General features: G+C 34.3%; 1 protein-coding gene across 5 annotated transcripts in view; it reads right to left on the bottom strand.

Annotated features, from left to right (window-relative positions):
- METTL25 (methyltransferase like 25) overlaps positions 1–21,874 on the bottom strand; it is a 120,579-nt gene that overhangs the window by 79,007 nt on the left and 19,698 nt on the right. For 4 of the 5 annotated variants that reach the window (XR_010108851.1, XM_003811648.6, XM_034936294.3 and 1 more), the window contains exons 2-4: positions 13,147–13,311; positions 10,186–10,292; positions 718–1,317 (exon numbers count right to left, since the gene is read on the bottom strand). Coding sequence is in view for 4 of the 5 variants with exons in the window: in XM_003811648.6 (XP_003811696.2) it covers positions 718–1,317; positions 10,186–10,292; positions 13,147–13,311 (872 nt within the window). In the remaining variant the exon portion in view is untranslated. Of the gene's footprint in view, positions 1–717; positions 1,318–10,185; positions 10,293–13,146; positions 13,312–14,115; positions 14,254–21,874 lie in introns of all 5 variants that reach the window. The other variant, XM_063593177.1, reaches the window with a different exon arrangement.

Here is a 21,874-nt window from a genome sequence, read left to right as displayed (position 1 = left end):
CTCGTGATCCACCTGCCTTGGCCTCCCAAAGTGCTGGGACTACAGACGTGAGCCACGGCACTCAGCCTATTTATACATTTCTTTGGGGAAGAATTTCTTTAAAAAGAAAAAAAAATTACAAGGGTAATACAACTCCAAAAGCTACCTTTCTTTTTTCTTTTTTGAGACAATGAGTTAGGCCAAACGATCTCTAGAATCTCCTCTATAATACTGTTTCAACATGCAACATTGCCTTTAAGATCTGCTGTCTTTCAATTACATAAACTGACATACTTGTAATTTAGAAAAAGTTCAAGCTTTGAAGAACACTTAGAAGCTACTCTTGCTCAAGGAAATTCCATATTGGCAAGTGTAACATTGAATATTACTTTGTTCTAGATATCCCTTTACTTCAAATTTAAATTAAAATTTAACTACTTGTTTAGAATTTTAACAATTCCTAAACTGCAGAATGAGAACTTAGTTTACTTACTAGCTTTTGTGCCAGGACTTCAATTTGATTTAAGAGGCTTGAAATGAGTAGAGGATACTCTATTCTGAACAGGCTCATGTCAGGTTTTGATGGGTGTGGGAATAACGAAAGCCTACTTATGATTTCATTTTCTTGGTCTGTTAGATTAATGTGATCAAGTAAGATATGTATGTTAAGTAAGCTACTATTAAAATTGAATACAATGTTTTTGTAAATCAAATTAAATAATTCAAAGGTAAAGTCACCTCCAAATCTTTAATAATGTCATGGAGTTCTGAATCAGCAGTGATAAAAGAGGTTAAAGGTGAATATATATTTGATTCACTTGACTTGGATGTCATTTTTCTTCTCTCTTTATTGGCTTCAGATGTTTCTCTGTTGGGTATTTGCTGTGAAGAAGTAGGCTCTACAGCATTAATAGGCAAAAGGTTTATAAGAGAAAAGGAATTTTCAAAACACAAATTTTCTTCTTGATGTGGCTGAGAATGAAGGGTTTCCATTTGGTTTCTGATATTAGAAATTACAGAGCCAGAAAAATCAGGCAAAATAGCTGAGGTAGGCATCTTTTCTTGATTTGTAGGACTGTTGTTAAACACTTCCTCAGTATCAGCTTTATTTTTAACTTTATTTTGCACTTTCCTTTCTTTTGCCATTTTTAATGCTAGTCCATTGACATCTAATCTTGACTGAGCATGACAGAGTTTCCAATGTTTCTTCAATTTTCTGTTTCTCTCCTCAGCTCCATGAGTATTGGTATTTGAGGAATCAATTCCATAAACTTTTAAGCCATACTTCAAGGACAAAAAAGAGCTTAGGTAGCCTTTACCAGAACCCAAGTCAATCACCTAAGATTAGAAAAAAAGAATATATTAAAGAATTTTAGGCAAATGGTAATAGAAAGCATTCTAGATTTTTTGAAGTAAACAAATGAGTTATATAACTTAAATATTATTTTAATTTTTTTTTATTCCTATGAAAAACCAACCACTCATCATTTTTATTCAACATTTTACTGGAGGTTCTAGCTAGTTTAATAAGTCAATGAAAAGAAGCAAAAGAAATAAATAATGTAAGGGAAAAAGGAAAACTGTCTTTTTTGTACATAGATGACATAGTCATGTCTGCAGAATATCTTAAAGAATATACAAAAAGCTAACAGAAATAGTAAGTGAATTTAGCAATGTGTCAGGGCACAAAGTCAATAGAATTAACAATGAATCATCAGAACATATATAATATAGTAGCAAAAAACAATTAGGAGTCAAGCTTGGTGGCTCAAACCTATAATCCCAGCACTCAGGGAGGCTGAGGGAGGACTGCTTGAGGCCAAGAGTTTGAGACTGCCCTGGCCAATATAGCAAGATCCTGTCTCTATAAAAAAAAAAAAGAAAAATAAAAATTAGGAAGTAAAATTTTAAAACAATTAAAATAGAATAAAAATAGAATATATAGGAATAAATTTAATGAAGGATGTACAAAACCTATACATTGAAAACTATAAAACATTGCATAAAAAACTAAAAAATTGATATAAAGAGATATACTATGTTCATGAAATGGTGGACTCAATACTAAGATGGCAATTCTTTCTTCACATTTCAACACAATCCTAATTAAAATCCTAGCTAAGCTTTGTAAAGAAATTAATAAGTAGATATTATGATTTAAAAAATAAGGCAAAAATGCCTAAAATAATGAAAACACTTTTGAAAAAGAATAAGGTTGAAGAATTTTACTGATTCAAAAATATAAAACTAAAACAGTGTAGTATAGCTACAGCTAGTATAAAAACAGACACATAAATCAATGGAAAAAATGGAAAGAAACAGCTGATATAAAAATAGACATATAAATCAATGGGAAAAAACAGTACAGAAATAGATCCACACTTATATAATCAACTGATTTTGGACAAAGTGCCCAAGATAATTTAATGAAGAAGATAGGTTTTTCAACAAATGGTGCTGGTATAACTGGATGTTGATATAAAAAAAAGAAAAAAAAATTTTGTCTGCTACAAATCAAACACAAAAACTAATTAAAAGTATATCAGAGATGTAAACATAATAGAAAAAATGTTATCTGATGGAAGAAAACAGGAGAAAAATTGTGACATTTGGATAGGCAAACATTTCTTATGTAGGACATAAAGATCAGGAATAACAAAAGAATTTTAAAAATGGACTTTACTAAAATTAAAACTTCTATTCAAAAGGACAAAAATGAAAAGAAATACTTGCAAAACATTTATCTGAGAAAGGACTTATATCTAGAATAAAGAACTCTTAAAACTCAGTAAGAAGACAAGCAACCCAATTAGAAAACAGGCAAAATATTCAAACGTACACTTCCCAAAATAAGATATACACACTGCCAATGTGAAAAGATGCCTAATATCACTAGAGAAATACAAACAACCACCACAGTGAGATGTACGCAGATGTAAAATGGTATAACCACTTTGGAAAACACTGAGTTTACCATAAAGTTAAATATACACTTTACATATGACCCATCCATCTCACTCCAATTTATCTAAGAGAAATGAAAACATGTCCACACAAAGGCTTATATGTGAATATTCAGAGAAGTCTTACTCTGAATAGTAGGCAAAAAATAGAAACAACTCAAATGTCCATCAACTGGTAAATAAAAAAATAGCATATCTGGACTACAGCATATGGCATACTACTCAGCAATAAAATGGAACAAGGCATTAATACACAAAAAGATATCAATTGCTCTCAAATACTATGTGCTAAGTGGAAGAACTGAAATGAAAAGTCTACATACTATGATTCCATTTGTACAATGTTCTAGAAAAGTCAAAACTAAAAGCAGATCAGTGATTCTCTGAGAATGAAAGAGAAAATATCCTACAAAATCACACAAGAAAAGTTTTTAGGAGGATAGGTATATTCTTAATTATGCTAGTGGTTACATTAACTGTTATAATTACCAAAATTTATCAAAGCTAGAGTTGGTGAATATTTAAATTACACATTCAATGAAACAAAAAATAAGAATAAAAAGTTATAAACATTATAATTGCCATGTCATTTCATAAAATAAATGGAGAACTATGGAAATACTATCACAACAAATCATTACCTACTCTTATACATATCTTTAATTTCTAAAGTCAATGAAATCTTGACATAAGTATGAGCCACTCAAGGAAACATTCCTATACTTACAGTAATGCAAAATCGTAATTAAATCCTCAAAACGTTTCAAGGTCTTACAATGAGACCAGTTCATAGGAAAAACTCCAGTAAATAATGTCTCATAAATACAAAATAAACTTAGTAATTATTCCCTATACTTCCATTTTATGTTATTATTCTAGGATAGGTATTGCAGGGAAACACAGAAGAATTATATACAATCATGCATCACTTAATGATGGGAATATGTTCTGAGAAATGTATTAAGAAATTTTGTTGTGCAAACATCTTTGAGTGTGCTTATGGAAACCTAGATGGTATAGCCTACTATACAACTATGCTAAAAACCTGTACAGCATATTACTGTACTGAATACATAACAAAATAAGCACTTGTGTATCTAAGCATATAAAAGGTACAATAAAAATACAGTATTATATGTTATGGCACTACCATCTTATATGTGGTCTGTTGTTGACTGAAATGTCCTTATGCAGCATACAACTGTAAATCTTGACTTTAAGAAACTACAGTCTAACTGCAGATACCATATCATACTCATGCAAGGGCTATATAGTAGAAACTCTATTATTTAATTAGTTTTGTCTTCAAACTATCTGATCAGAATAGGAAAATCCCCACCACCCTGATCTCCTGCCCTTCCCCACAATAGACGTCCCTGCTGGATCATATGCCATACATTATAGGTTTGAAGACAGAGGAGTCTCTAGTCCAATACCTGGTGGGAGGGATCTTCTGAGTATCCCAATGTTGTTTAGGAGACTTTCCCACAGAAACATTGTTACAAGCAGTGGTTAAATTTTGTAATAACATTAGTATGGTACTGTACTTTAGATAGTAAAGATACATTTTGCTGACAGACCTAGAGATCTAACTACCATTCCAAGCTAATGACTCTCAAATTTGTAACATACCTCCAGGTAAAGAACAGGACTCCTTCTGTCTCTCATAAGCTACATCTGAACTGTGAGCAAATCCATGATCTCATCACCTACCAGAGCTACTTCATACCAACTCCATCCTGAGCCTGGTTAACTGCAATGGCTTTCTCAGTGATCTCCCTGTTCTCACCTTTCCCTTTTCACTCCATTTTCAACAAAGAAAAACAAAGTCTGATCATATATCACTACTCTTAGCAAATCCCTCATTACCTCTTTGGTTTTATCTCATACTGTTAACTCCTACGTTTGCTGAGTCTTTTTGCTTCAACTCTGGATGCTCCTGCTCAGATAGGAGCTAATTTTGCAAAGTAACCAGCTCGAATGTCCACAAAGACTATGGCAAAGAAAAGAGGCAAATATAGTGGAAATATCTGTTTCATAATACAACCTAACAGAGTAGAAAGAATGATCCAGTGGCTCCAGTGGCTTCCAGTCTCATTCAGGATAAAAAACCCAAATTATCACAATGACTTCCAAGACATTGCAACTTAATGTCCTGTCCTCTTCCACCACAACCTCAGCTCCTACTACTTTCTGCCTGTTCAATCTGACTTCCTGGATGTTTCAGAAACAAAGTATGCATGTTCAGGGCCACCGAACCTGTTGTTCCGTCTATAAGAAAAGTTTTTCCTCTAGATCATCTAATGGATAGCTTACCTCCTGAAGGTTTTAACTCTATTATCGTTACAATGAGGTCTTACTTGACCTTCCCCTCTGTATCAAAAACTTTAATTAACTATCCCCAGATAAGCTCCTCCCTTTTGTTTTAATTTTTCATCTTTAAAATATATCAACATACACATTAAAATACACTCATAACCTTTTTATTGTCAATCTCTCCTAATTAGAACATAAATGCCACTAGGGCAAAAATATTTCTTGTTTGTTTTGTTCACTGATGCACCCTCGGTATAGAAAATAATGCCTGGAACATGGTTAAGAGCTAAGAAATATTTGCTAAATGAATGAATGCATGCAAGTATGAATGAGTGAACATGTTTTAGAGATAAAAATTAAGAAGCCTTGGTAATGTGAATGAAAGAGACAAAGGTGTTCGGCATGTAGGGAGCAATGTGGCTGAGGTAAAAATGATATTCTTGTTTAGTTCTCTATGGTCACCAATAAGGTTATGTATTTCAGAATCTGGGTTTCTACTTACCTCATGAAATTTGTATTTATTAAATCGCATTTTAAAAATATAATAATAGTTGGGGACTTCAACAGTCCCATTCAGTATTGGACAGATCATCCAAACAGAAAGTAGGCAAAGAAACAGCAGACATAATCTGCACTATGGACCAAATGGACATAGTAGACATTTGCAGAACATTTCACCCAACAGCTTCATGTTCTTCTTCTCAGCACATGGACCATTCCCAAGGATAGACCATATGTTAGGACACAAAATAAATCCCCAAAATTGAAATTATGTCAAATATCAATAACAAGAGAAACTCTGAAGAGTATAAAAACACATGGGAATGAAACAACATGCTCCTGAATGACCAATGTGTCAATGAAGAAATTAGAGTGAAATTTTTAAATGTATTGAAAGTAATAAAAATGGAAATACAACATACCAAAACCCACGGGATACAGCAAAAGTAGTACTAAGAAGTTGACAGCAATAAATGCATGTAACAAAAAAGTAGAAAAATTTCAAATAAACAACCTAACAATACACCTTTAAAAAAACACTAGAAAAGCAAGAGCCAACCAAACCTAAAATTAATAGAGGAAAAGAAATAAAGAAACCCACATCTAGCATCATATTGAATAGAGAAAAAGTGAAAGCCTTTCCACTAAGATCTGGAACAGGACAAGAATGCCCACTTTCACCATTTTTATTCAACATAGTATTGGAGGTCCTAGCCAGAGCAATTAGGCAAGAGAAAGATATAAAAGGCATCCAAATTTAAAAGGAAAAAGTCAAATGATCTTTGTTTACAGATGATATGATCTTATACCTAGAAAAACTGACTCGATCAAAAAACTATTAGAACTGATAAAGAAATTCAGTACAGTTGCAGGATACAAAATCAGTAACAAAAACGAGTAGCATTTCTATATGACAACAGAGAACAATCTCAAAAGGAAAACAGGAAAGTAATCTCATTTACAATAGCTACAAAATAAGATCCCTAGGAATAAATGCCACCAAAGAAGTTAAAGATCTCAACAGTGAAAATTACAAAACATTGATGAAATAAATTGATGAGGACACAAAAAAACTGAAAGATATTTCATGTTCATGGATTAGGGGAATCAATATTGTTAAAATGTGCATATTACCCAAAGAAATCTAGAGATTCAGTGCAATCCCTATTAGAATATCAATGACATTCTGCATAGAAATAGAAAAAAAATCCTAAAATTTATGTGGAATCACAAAAGACAGAGAACAGCCAAAGCAATCTTGAGCAAAAAGAACAAAGCTGGAGGCATCACACTACTTAACTTCTAATTATACTACAAAGTTATACTAACCCAAACAGTATGACACTCCCATAAAAACAGACACATAGACCAATAAAACAGAATAGAGAACCCAGAATTAAATCCATGCATTTACAGCCAACTCATTTTCAACAAAGGTGCCAAGAAGATGCATTAGGGTAAGCACAGTCTCTGCAGTAAATGGTAAAACTGGATATCCATAAGCGGAAGAATGAAACTAGACCCCTATCTCTCACCATATACAAAAATCAAATCAAAATGGATTAAAGACTTAAATCTAAGACCTGAATCTATGAAACTACTAGAAGAAAACATTGGGGAAACACTCTAGGACATTGGTCTAGGCAAAGATTTCTTCAGTAGGACCTCAAAAGCATAGGCAACCACAGCAAAAATGGGCAATGGACAAAAATGGGATCACATCAAGCTAATAACCTTCTGTACAGCAAAGTAAACAATCAGAGTGAAGAGACACACACAGATTGAGAGAAAACATGTGCAAACTACCCATTCGACAAGGGATCAATAACCAGAATACATAAGGGACACAAACAACTCAATGGAATAAAAGCAAATAATCTGATTTAAAAATGGGCAACAGCCATAAAAAATGATGAGTTCATGTCCTTTGTAGGGACATGGATGAAATTGGAAATCATCACTCTCAGTAAACTATCGCAAGAACAAAAAACCAAATACCACATATTCTCACTCATAGGTGGGAATTGAACAATGAGAACACATGGACACAGGAAGGGGAACATCACACTCTGGGGACTGTTGTGGGTTGCGGGGAAGGGGGAGGGATAGCATTGGGAGATATACCTAATGCTAGATGACGAGTTAGTGGGTGCAGCGCACCAGCATGGCACATGTATACATATGTAACTAACCAGCACATTGTGCACATGTACCCTAAAACTTAAAGTATAATAATAATAAATAAAATAAATAAAAAATAAATAAATAAAAAATAAAAAAATAAAAATGGGCAAAAGATCTGAATAGACATTTTTCAAATGAAGACATACAAATGGCCAACAGGTATATGAAAAAATGTCCAATATCACTAAGCATCAGAGAAATGCAAATAAAAACTATAATGAGATATCATCTCATCCCAGTTAGAAAGGCTATTATCAAAAGGCATTAAGGTAGGTGTTGGCAAGAATGTAGAGAAAGGAGAACTCATATACTGTTGGTGGGAATGTAAATTAGACAGCCATTATGGAAAACAGTATAGAGGTTCTTCAAAACACTAAAAATAGAACTATCATATGATCTAGCAATTCCACTACTGGGTATATATCCAAAAAAAAAAAAAAGGAAATCAGTATATGGAAGAGATATCTGGACACTCATGTTTATTGTAACACTATTCATAATAGCCAAAATACGGAAACAACCTAAGTGTCCATCAATGAATTTATGGATAAAGAAAATGTGGTATATATGCACAATGAAAAGTTATATATGTTTTATATAACATTTATACACACACACGCATATACTAACAAAACATCACACTGTACAATTAACATAAGTTCATTTATATCTCAATAAAGTTAGGATTATGGACAAATTTTGCACATTGGCTAGAAAGTGATTAAGACTGAATTATATTTAAAGTGTAAATAAATCTTACACAGTGACACATCATTATATTTTTAATAAAAAGAAAAATCTGTAAAACCAACCCCATAGGAATCCTGACTAAAATCCCTTTCATATAGTACACATTATGTTTTGGCCACTTCTATATTTTCCTGCTTCTGCTTTGTATTCCCAAACTAAATGACTGGGTCTTTGCCTTGGTTTCTATATAAAATCTAAGTCCAGTTCTTGTTGTTCTGCCTCATTCAGACCAGATTTCCCCTCAAGACTGGACCTTTACTCCATTCTCCTACTCTGTAACTGGATTCATACCATCCATGTACAGAACCTGTATCCAGCTTAGCTGACTACCAGTTATCTGAATTTTCTGTCTTTAGGGCTCTGTCGTCTCCAGTGGACTTGCTGTTATATTAACTGATGCCTTAAGTCTGAGTTCATTATGCCCCTTTTAATTCTAACTAAATTATGTATTTGGTCCTCTAGAGACCAATCCCATTATTACTGCTCTTAATAGAGGTTGGCTGCCACCTGAAAGATATTTAGAAACAGCACTTGCTCCCCAAGATTCTGATATGGCACCATGGGGGAGGGCTTGCCTCTTCGACTCCGGCTAAGTATCATTGCCATAAGGCTGTTACTGGTACTGACAGATATTGCTTAGGTATGAGAATCTGGAGAAAAAGCTGAAAACTAGTATTACCTTAGCTCTTACTCTATACCCACCCTAGAGATCCATGTTGCCACAAGTGGCTCTGCAAGCCTATGCCAAACTTTCATAGTTTTCTAATCATCCTCAAACTCTCAAGTTTTGATGAATCCATGGAAAGATTCTAATACCTAATAAAAATTACAGGAAGGAAAATCTCCATTACCACCACCGATCTTCTTCTAGAGATAAGAAAAAACTTACTATTTTTATAAACAAGGAATAAGAAAAATAACTTACTATTTTTATAGGCCAATGTGTACAATCATTAATCTTATTTTAAAATCTACTATCCAATATCATTATCTACCATAAAAACTATTTTTCAAAACAGGAATGCATTGTGAATCAAACACTATGATATAATCCAAGTCTTAAAAACATAACTACTTTGTGTTACTATAATGATGCAGGTATCCCAGACCACAGCTTGGTAACCCATATCCTGAAAACATCTAGCAGCAAACAGTTTTGCAGAATGCCATCCTCATAATGCTACCTCAGACTGGAGAGAAAATTTATCAAAGAGAATTAAGCTTAATTTCTGTCCACTCTGAAAAGAATGAAATGTGTGGCAAAACATTAACAGTCATGTCTTGATTTTACTATAAATTTTCTAAAATTACAATATACTAGGAAATAACAGTGTATGCTTAAAGAATCTGATGTTTAAAGGATCTGATGTTTAAATGATGCTATTATTTAATGACATTTTAAAGGCTAGCTGACAGTAAAAAGGTGAAATTTGAATAATACCAAAAAGTGGCAATAATTTTAACACCTAAAAACATACGGAAATACTCTTACCTGCTTTATTCCATAGTAGTCAGCAATACTGCTGATCAGCTCTGACATTGCCTGAACTTCATGAGATTTCTTCATATTCATAAACTCAACTGCCTTCTGATTTTCACCTAATGAAAATAAAAGTAAAAACTGCTATTAAAGAATCAAAATTTAGTAGGAATTATCAGTTAGATGTTCATATTTTTTGAAATTAAGTAGGAAAATAATACAGAGATTCTACTGTGGTTTCTGGATAGATCTCTACTAGCTTAGCCACTATAAATAAAAATTTAAATTAATAAAGTAAATGTAAAAATCCATAGAACATTAAAACTATTCCTTAACAATTAACCATAATGGAAAAGACTGGTAAAGTGGACTACAAAAGAAATTTTTCATCAAAAGACAACATTATGAGGTAAAAAGGCAAACCCCAAATGAAAGAAGATAATTCCAACACATATATCTACAGAGAATTTGTATCTAAGAATAAAATAAAACAAACTCCTACAAATCAATACAAAAAGAATCACCCAATAGAAAAGTGGGGAAAAAAACTTAAACAGTCATTTCATTACCTGTGCTGTCTAATATAGTAGCTGCTAACCACATGTGATTATTGCAATTTACACTAAAATCAAATATAATTGAAAATTAACATTCTATGCTGCACTAGCCACAGGTGAAGTTCTCAACAGCCACATGTGGCTAGTTTCTACTGTACTGAGCAGCACAAGCACAGAACATTTCCCTCATTGCAGAACTATAGGACTATACGAGTATACACTGTATGCTACACATTATAAAGTATACTAAAATGGCCAAAAAGCATATGACAAGGTAGTCAACATCATCAGTCATGTGGGAGTTGGGTGGTAGGGAACTGAAATGTAGGACTGGAATGGTTATTATGGCACGACAGTGTTCACATCTGTGAATGCCTTGGTATAGGCTTAACCTGGGATTACCACATTGGGATACTGGGTTTTAATGAGGTCTTTCCAGGTGTTAAGTGCTGGTTACTCATGGTCCTGTAGATGGAAGGTAGCACCTTCTTGGTAACATTCTGAGGGCACTTTAGGACATGGTCTCCATCAGAGAGGTCTGAATTCCACAATGTCATTCTGCTGGCAGATACTAACCTAGTAAACAAATATGCTGATTACTCCAGGATGGGGAATATAGCCCCTCCACTCTCACTTATCACCAGCATGCATCTCTCTACATGGCTAAGTCAACTCTTTCTTGTACTGGACACAACAGAGTCCATCCAGACCTTGAATGGTGGTTTTGCTGTTTGTTCTTGCCTAGGATATAACATCTTTACTCACTTTGATGCCCAAACTGTGGCCCTTAAACTTTATACATTGGGGGAGGGGCCAAGGATTTATACCCTTGATGCAGAGGTACACTCATTTATTGCCAGTCAGCAGCACCTGGGATAGAGTGTTCTCCTTAGACCTTTCATTGCCAGTCGACTACAGCCCCCATAGTAATGTTGCTAATGAACCCATTTGCAGCTATAATGGTTCTTACCAAGAGCCATAATTCACCAAATAGCCCCTCTCTTGCTCCAGGGGGAACACTATGAAATAATTTTGCTTAAAATGGTTAGAGAGATTTAAAAAATTAAAATAATAATAAAAGAATTAGACTCAAAGATAAAAGGGTCCTTTTACAATGGAGAACTCCAGTAGACCCACCTTTACCAAGTGAGTAAACTTAGGGTCACCAATAATGTGACAAAATTATATGTGCTTCCTAATTTGATATGTGAAAAAGGAATCACTTGAGTAGTACTCCTATCAAAAATGCATAACCTGAATCTAATGTTGGGGACACAATAAAATAAACCTGCCTATAGGTATCAAAAGTATCACTGTCAGGAAAAACAAAAGCAAGGGTAAGAAACGATTTAAGATTGAAAAGACTAAATAGACATGACAACTAAATGCCAGGTATGAGCCTAGACTAATTCCTGCATGAAGAAAAAAAAATGGCTCTAAAAGATATTCTTGGAAAAAGTAAAGAAACTTGAATAGAGACTGCTTATTACACAATATTACTGTATCAGAGTTAAACTCCTGAGTGTGCCAATAAACTATGAGATGTGTAGGAAAATGCCCTTGTTATTTTGAGATACAGAGTGAAGTATTTGAGAGTAAAATGCTAAAATATCTACAACTTATGTTCAAAAGATTCAGAAAAAGAGTGTGTGTGTGTGTGTGTGCGCGCACGCATGTGTGTAGAAGAGAACTACAACAAATGTGGCAAAATGTGAACACATGGTGAATCTAGGTGAAAAGTATACAGGGTCTATTGTACTATTCTTGTAACTTTTCTGTAGGTTTGGAAATTTTCAAAATAAAAAGGTAGGGAAAAATAAGGATCAAATAAGAGATATGAAAGAGGTTTGTGTAAGATAAAAGAATCTGAGTTTTTTTTTTAACCACAGCCTTCTGATCTCTGCCTTTTAATTGGCATGTAGAAACAATTTACATTGAATATTATTATAGATATGGCTGAGTTTTAATCTACCACATTATCATATTTGTTTTTTTTAATTTGTACCATCCCCACTTTCTGACACTCACGCTTCTCCCCACATCCCCAAATGTCCCCTTCCACTCTTCCCACCCTCTTCCCATAGAGAACATTAGCCTGCTGCAACAAAAATAATGTAGATTTTGGAATTTGTAGTAGCTCACTGTGATCTGTGTTTGAGGGGCAGGAACTATCTGCAGTAGAAGTTACAAGAGTTACAAGAAGTTACAAGAAAAAAACGTGGAGATCTACAAGTTGTTCTGTTTAATATAGTACAAGGGGAAAACCTACTCTTCTAAACAATAGTTAATTTGTCAGGGCTTATATATTAAGGTCTAACAATAAATTAATAATATTTTGGAAAGATACACATATATGAACAAAGTATTGCTTCTAAGTACCTAAAAAGCACACATACACACACATAAATAGACATACCAATTCTCTGGTTTTGATTTCCTCGAAGGGCTACAAGCAACTGTTCAAAAGGAGTACATATTCCCAAGTTTTGTACAGAATAGTATTTCGCAGCCAGAGCAAAGGCTTCCACACTCACCAACTTCTGAGAAGTTTCACAAAATATTTTGGGAAAATCAGTCATACCTAAAAAAGTGAAGACAGAAAAAGTCTTCAGCAATAATTAATGGTTAATTAGTGTGATATTAATAAACAACAAATGAACACTTAATTTGTATAACAAATGCCAATATTTTCATTTTGTTGTGAATTCTGGCAATATATCTAATGGCTCCATTTATATTTACTATTTAAACGATTAGCTATATGGAACACCCAGTTTTCTCTTAATATTTTATGCAATTAAAAATTTAAACTCCAAATTACAATCAGGCCTTTTTTATGGAAAGAAAGAGACAGAGACAGAGAGAGAGAAAAGGGAGGAAGGAAGGGAGGGAGGATGGGAGGGAGGAAGGAAAGGAGGGAGGGAGGAAGGGAGAGAGAGAGGGAGGGAGGGAGGAAGGAAGGAAGGAAGGTAGGTTGGTTAAAATCTGAATAGTAATGTATTTATTAAATTTACGAACTGTCCTGGCTGGCCTATAACTGTGCATTTAAAGGTAGTCAGCCCGGGCAACACTGTTACTCCCTGTCCACAGTGCATGAGGAACAATGGCAATATCCCCAGTGGTATATAAATGTCCCTGCAAAACAGTTCCTGCATCATTTGGATGATGCAGACTTGTGGCAGGGGGGCGGGGTGCACGTGCTCAATGCACTGTCAATATGAGTTCCAAAACGAATCAGGTTATAACCTGGTGAAAACAACTCATTTTCTTCCCATGGCCAGTTTTAAACCAGACTTTCTATAAGCTTAGTGTGTAACTGTCAGCAGTTTCCAAATAGTCACTAATTTAGACTAGAATGATAAACTGTTGTGCTGTTTGCAAATACCTAGTGCCCTTCTCTGTAGGAGGATCATGAACCTTGTTGAACTCAGGTGTGGCTGTATCTTGCCAAGGTGAACCATACCATTTTCAGGAAGAAGTTTTAAGAGTGTCAGAAGATTCAGTACTCTTTTTTGTCTCAGCTCTGTAATCAAAGCATGTGTCAAGACGGAACATTCCTCAGCCTGAATCCTTTAGTGACTACAGCAAGGACAGCATTACTATCAAACTACAATGAACACAAAGCATATATTAAAATTAAATTTCATTCCTTTCAGTAAGTGAGTTTTAAGCTTATTACTGCAACACACCCCTGCTTATTATGATGGATGCACATAGGCACACTGACAGATTAGTTCAATCTCATTGTTCTATGGCCATTTTTAAGGCAAGTTAATTTATTTAAAAGAGTTAAAAGAAAGCCTTCCAATTTGTCTGTAGTGGTTCAAAGGAGCTCAATAGACGGGAAAGTCCAATCAGGCCCATTCATTGAAAATTAATTTTGAATAATTCAAAAAAACACACATCTTAAAGGCTTAAATGAAGTATGCAAAACGTTCACCTCATGAAACCATGCTGCAATCTAGGGAAGAAGTTTAGTTCTACCAAAAAAATCCATACTATAGGCTATGAAGTCTTCTCCAGCATAGCTAATCTTCTGTAGTTACTTATTAAATTAAAAAAAATTCTTAAACACAAAAAATAGTGATGTTACCTGACAAAACTTAAAGTAAGATAAGTGATGAGGATTTGTAGAATTCTAAATAAAAACTACATATTTAAGCTAATATCTATTAAGCTGGTGGTGGTAATGTTTACCAAATTCATTAATATGAATAAAATCAGCAGAGATATATACCTTCCATTTCTGAATCAACTAAACATAAATTAAAATTACTAGAGTAAATTAATTTAAGATATATGTTGTGAATGATGTAAATTTCTATGGATATTTTATAAACTGAATTTACTAACTCAGCCAAAAGTAATAAAATCCACATCAAAATATTTAGCCATGATACAAACTGGAAAACTCAGTCAACTATTAAGTGAAATTCTCAGGTTTAAGGGGAGTCTCAACATCCCCAAGCTCCAAGGCAGCAATTTTGTAGAGTGTGATAGAATAAGAGTATTAAATCTCCAAGTGCAAAGGGACCATTATAATAGTTAGCCATTGGACAATGTTGCCAAAAGAAAGAATTGTGATATTTCTGTTGGAAATGTAAACGTTAAAATCAACTTAACTATCCTACAGAAAAAACTTGAAAAAAATCCAATCCAACATGAATTAAATGCTGTTAATTTCCTTTAAGTACAGGTCTCAGCAATTTCAGAAATTTAAAGATCTGAGTTACAATATTATCTTTACAACAATATTTTTTTTTAAAAAAAAGGGTAGTGTTCTAATTCAGTCCAACAGTTTATGGTATTTTGGGCTAACCCTAGTTTACTCAGATAGTCTAGAACTCCATGAAAAAATATTTTTGAATTATGGAAATATAGCTGCTGTACTTTGTTTTCAAGTTATCCAGCCTGTAACTTCCATTACTTGCTATTTTTAAAGATTCAGAGAGTGAGGGGGGAGGGAGGGAGGAAGACAGAGAGAGAGAGAGAGAGAGAGAGAGAGAGCTGTTTATGATCTAGTCTTCATTCCATCTCTGAAACAGTTATGTGAGAAAGTTATGGGACAATGGCAATACATATATAGTCCTCACAGTTCTTCCCTAGGTACTTGTATAATCGCTTTGGATTTGGCAACCAGCAAAACAGAAATTCCAGTGTTACTTAACTTATATTTAGTAAATTAATTAGTACTTAGATTTTTTATGCAGGGAAAACTTTAAATTTGCTGCCTATCGCACCTGCATATTATATGGCTTGATTGTTTGGCCTACATCTCCCTCTACTGGAAGTCCCTGTTCTGCTTTATACATGCTTTACTTATCATCTTTACTTACTCTTACTTTTTAGGTACCCCATACCACTAGTCCACAGAGGTTTCTGATAAGACAAGTTATAAGATGGGTTCTTAAAAGATAGGCTAATTGGTCATGAGGGAAGAAGGGAAGGAAAGAGGCAGGAGAGATTATTTTCTACAAATATGAGACCAGGATATATCTCAGTTTATTTTTTTCAATTGTTTGTATACAAGGGACCAATGTACAAGGACAAAGATAGAAGAGTCATATATATACACCTTGGATTATAAAAATCTCAAGGCAGAAAAACATATAATATTTTAAAAATAAAAATAAAGTAAAACAATCACTGAATGTATAATATTTATAATTAGTAAATAAAAATAAATGTCTGTCGTCCTACTTGAATGTTATACAGCACTTTAAGGAAAACAGAGTACTGTTAGGTCTTACAATAATTCATCCCTATTATTCTAACATTTACTGTATGTATACTATGTGCCAGGCACTGTGCTAAGCACTTTACCTTTCATGTGACAGTTTTATAAGTAGACATAATGCTCTTATCCTCATTTACAGAGGAAACAACTGAGACGTAGGAAGGCTGTAATGTATCAAAGTTTGTACAGACACTAGGTGGATGAATCCAAGGTAGTATGAATTAAGACCTTGGTCTTAATTCCCACATTCCATTAGCATGCCACAGTTGTTAAGTACAGTGGACAAACAAAGAAAATCAAGCAGGACAGCAGTAAAGAAAAGCATTGTCCCAGCTACTTGGGAGGCTGAGGCAGGAGAATCACTTGAACCCGGGAGGCAGAGGTTGCAGTGAGCCGAGAACGCGCCACTGCACTCCAGCCTGGGTGACAGACCAAGACTCCGTCTCAAAAAGAAAGAAAAGCATTAGGGAGACCTGACTCTCAGAATCAAGTCTGGCAAGTATTCCCTCTGGCAGAGATCAATATACAGTGATATCCTAAGATATTATATTTTATTAATTATTTCACTTTCTTCACTCCCCTCTACACCTCCCTCTCCACAAAAAGTAATTTTAAGGTTTCAAGAAATTAGCTGGGCATAGTGGCTCATACCTGTAATCCCAGCACTTTGGAAGGCTGAGACACGAGGATTGCCTGAGCTCAGGAGTTTGAGATCAGCCTGGGCAACATAGCAAGACCTCATTTCTACTAAAATTTTAAAAAATTAGCTGGGTATAGTGGCATACACCTGTAGTCCCAGCTACTTGAGGAGCTTAGGATTGCTTGAGCCTGCAAAGTCGAAGCTGTAGTGAACCCTCATCATGCCACTGCACTCCAGCCTGGGCAACAGAGCAAGACCCTGAGTCAAAAAAAAAAGTTTTAAGAAATTAAAAAGTCATTTTACATATAAAATAATTAATGTCTCTGAAAAAGAAATATCTTTGTAAAATCTTATTATGATATCTATTTGCAGAAACAAAGTAAACCTATGCTTTATGCCCAGTTGTAAAGCAACAATACTTTGCACAAGGCATGAATGAATTGCATGAATGACAGCAATCCCTCAGTACAGTTTGTAGCATCATCAACTATAAAAGGAAAATAAATTCTCCTAAGGCTCCATGGTAATATCAATCACTGAGGCCACTACAAGGACTTCAATAGCACCAGGGAATGTTTATAATCTCAGGATGAGAAAAAGGTGACTTAAAACATTTAGAATGTGACATAAAGTAAAATGCAATTATGTACTAAATTTGAGATTTTGCTGTTACAGGGTTGGGAAAAGGTCACTAACATCATTATCACACAGCCTAGATCTGTCTCATGGCCCAGAGTTTCAAGAAGAAATCAACAGTGTCCTCTTAATTATAATCTTCACAATGACATAGAAGTATTTTGTATTCATTCCTGCATAAACGTCCTACAGATGTCTTCAATTCAAAAGGTTCAAAACTCAACTGAACACTTCAATGCTCCCAAAACCTTTCCCTTGTTCTATTTTCTAACTTGTTTAATAGCCTTATCACTCACCCACTGGCAAAGCTAAAAGCCTTTACATTACCTGAAATGCTTCTTGTGCCATCAATCCACATGCTAAGCCACCCATCAACTCTGATGTAAAAATGTCCTTCATTTGAAAACCCCCTCCCACATCACTACTGTATTTCAAACCTTGTATGCTCTCCAGTACTACTGCCATAGCTTCATAGTAGATTTTTCTCCCTTATCAATAAAACTCTGATAGACAATGCTCAATAGGTTGAGTTGAATTGAACATGTTTTCTAAAATGGAAATTTACTTTTATTCAATGCAAACTTAAACATTTTAAGGCTTTGCCTTCCACAGCAGTTGACTTTTGACTTAAATCTTTGGTAATTGTTTAATACAGCTTAACCAAAAGCTAAAGTCTGTCTTATTGAACTTTGAAAATTAAAGATGGGATGAGTTAAGTTTTCCGAATGTTTTGAGTCTGTTCATAATCCTATACTGTACCAAGGGAAGAAAACAGAATATATACTATCGCTTTCAAAAGAAATTAATTTATATCATCCAATTATGTGCTAGAAAACATTTTGCCTAAGCTATTTCAGCTCACTTTATAGTTGCATATGAAGTGAAAAAATGTTATATAAACATGCAAACCATGCTCTTAGAAGGAATAAAATTAACAAGATATTGACATGCATGTCCTTCTTGTACCAATATTAACATCACATTGAATGTATAAAGTGCATTTAACCATTCCTAAAGCAGTTTCACACTTAACTACATTACTTATAAAAATGAAATTAAATGTAAAAATAGAAAAATGTAACCACAGTATTTTAACTCTAACAGACTCTTCACAGTTTAACTTGAGGGAAAACAAAAATATGCAAAGAAATAGAAATTTAGAAATTGATTTGCTAAATAAAAAATAAACAATTCAGGGGTACCTACCATGTATAAGTTAAAAACTAAACTTGAATAAAGCTACTTTGTTATAACTTACGATTGTCTATGAGACTTAGTGTTTTACTATTTATAGTGTATGCAGACAACAAATGTTCAATATGGATTGAAGGGGGTTCAGCAACTCCCAGTTAGAATTCTATTGGATGCCACATGGAATGAGCTTACTCAGGCCTTTGCACTTGGTTTTTACCTCTGTCTGAGACCACCTTCCCTCATGAATTTTCATGGCTCACTCTTCTTTCAGGTGTTTGCTCAAATGTTACCATTTCGGTGAAAACTTCTCTGACAGTCTTGTTAAAAATTGCAATCCCACTGAACTCTCATCACCCTCTGAGTCTTTATTAATTTTTTAAAGCACTTATCACCATCTGGTATAGTATGCAAGATCCAAGAAGACAAGAATTTTTATTCACTGCTGTATCCTCAGAACCTAGAATAATGTACAGCACATAGAAGGTACTCAATGAATGAATGAGGAAGAACTAGGGTTTGAATTCTGGTTCTCAGAATGTCTATCCCTGTGGCCATGAGCAATTTATTTACCTGCTCTAAGACTCAATTTCTTCATCTATAAAATGGGGAACAATATCTATTTCATAGGGTTGTTTTATGTAATTCACACACATAAACAAATACATATATACACTTATATACATGTACATTCATATACACACATACAATTATGTACTTAACTACATGTATATATACACATACATATATAAACTTTTAAGGTCGGGATACACGTGCAGGTTTGTTACATAGGTAAACTTTTGTCATGAGGGTTTACTGTACAGATTACATATACCATGGAATACTACGCAACCATAAAAAATAACGAGATCATATCCTTTGCAGGGATATGGATGGAGCTGGAGGTCATTATCCTTGGCAAAGTAATGCAAGAACAGAAAAACAAATACCAAACGTTCTCACTCATAAGTGGGAAATAAATGATGAGAACACATGGAAACATAGAGGGGAACAATTAACTATATTTTAATATATATTCCTAACACACGGCCTAGAACATAAATAGGCAACCCTTAAACCATTCAGTCCAAATTAAGTTACTGAGTGTCCTAACAATTGGATCAACTTTCCAAATTTATTGGAATATAGAATTTTTAAAACCTCAAATATTTAAGGCCAGAACATCTTACAGGCTACTAGAGAAGAAACTGAAAGATCAATATGCACACTTAGCTTTTAAATGTGGGACCTGCTGGGAGAAAGGAGATTTGGGCTCTGGAACCTGAGTGCAAGATCTCCATCAGCAGAATGAAGGCATGACTAAGGATGGATGAACTGCACCTTGAGAACCAACATGGAGGTCCAATAGTTAACACTGGGTACTATGCTCTAGGTAGGATGAAAGCAAGAATTACTCAGTTTCTGCTAATCCACTGGTTAGCACTGGGCATCATGTCCCAGGATCAACTTTCAAGTGCAGGAGAGAGTTTTAGTATTAATGATACTTCTTACTAAATTTGATGTGAAATATGGTAGATATAATTTCAGCTATGCCTTAAATACCTGGAATAAAGTTTCAAGTTTGCTTCACGAGAATGTTTTAATTTCCCATAATCTCAAACTGTTTCAAAAAATAACAAAAAACAACAGATACTAAATTCCCAGAAATCCAATAAACTTTAAACTTCATTTAAAATGAGAAGCATTTAAGAATAAATTAAATATGTATAAATATTTTCTGAATAATAAATTCAAATTTGATAAATCAAATATAATTTTGTTAGCAAAATACAAATTTCAAATTGTAAAATGTTAAAAAGTGATGTAAAGTATACTAAAAATATATTTATTTCAGTGCAGTAATTGCTTTGAATTGATGTCAACCTCTGTTCTTCTCTTTTTCTGACCAAAGATACATCATTTCTTACTTAGGTTGTCATTTCTGAACACCACTGTAGGCTCCACTGCCCCACAGCACCTCAAAATGTCACTACCTTAGTCACTGCCACTGCTACTGTCCATTTACTGAGAAGACCAATATCTCTCTTTATATCTTGATCTGGGCCTAGACTTTTGGGCTTCCAAAAATAATTAAGACTTGTCAATTTGTTTATTATTGTTGTTGTTTTTGTCTTTTGAGAAAAGGTCTCACTCTGTTGCCCAGGCTAGAGTGCAGCAGCATGATCATGGCTCACTGCAACCTTGATCTCCAGGGCTCAAGTGATCCTCTCACCTCAGCCTCCTAAGTAGCTGGGATAAGGGCATGCACCACTGTGCCCAGCTAATTTTTTAAGTTTATTTTTTCTAGAGACAGGGTCTCACTATGTTACTCAGGCTGGTCTCAAACTCCTGGGCTCAATCAATTCCCCCACCTCAGCCCTTCCCAAATGCCGGGATCATAAGTGTGAGCTACTGCACCTGGCCAGTTTATTATTGCGGCAAGGCACATAAAGGACTCTTTGTCTCAGGAAAACTGTAAATTTAAACATAACTAAATTACTGATAAGGGATTTTGAGGGAGTAGAATTAAGTTATACCCCTCTCTTAAAACTGTATTTTTCTTTCCTGTTGTGCATTTCATTAATTTGAGTTCAATTTCATCTTCTATTCTTATTCTAAGCTCCCTTTCAACATTAACACAAAATAGATGTGTTTATTCTACTCTCTCAACTGAATTCAGTTATAATCATTTGCCAAGTAAAAGGAAGAAGTGAAAGGTCTTTGCAGTAAACACATACTTTTTTTCTATCTAGCTCCTACCCTATCTCCACCAGATCTTGTTCTTTACTACTTCCTTAGTTTTTGTAATGATGTGTATAGTTCATAAAAGTTAGGTCAATTTTATTCTTTACAGGCCATTATTCAAGGCAATTGCTGTATAGAAAATAAACAAGTAAAATACCCAACCTAAATGTTAAATTTAAATTCCCCATTTGATTG

This window comes from Pan paniscus, chromosome 10 (genome assembly GCF_029289425.2).
Source record: "Pan paniscus chromosome 10, NHGRI_mPanPan1-v2.0_pri, whole genome shotgun sequence".
Classification (NCBI taxonomy): domain Eukaryota; kingdom Metazoa; phylum Chordata; class Mammalia; order Primates; family Hominidae; genus Pan; species Pan paniscus.
The sequence above is the reverse complement of the archived record's forward strand: the minus strand, read 5'-3'. Positions and strand labels throughout refer to the sequence as shown.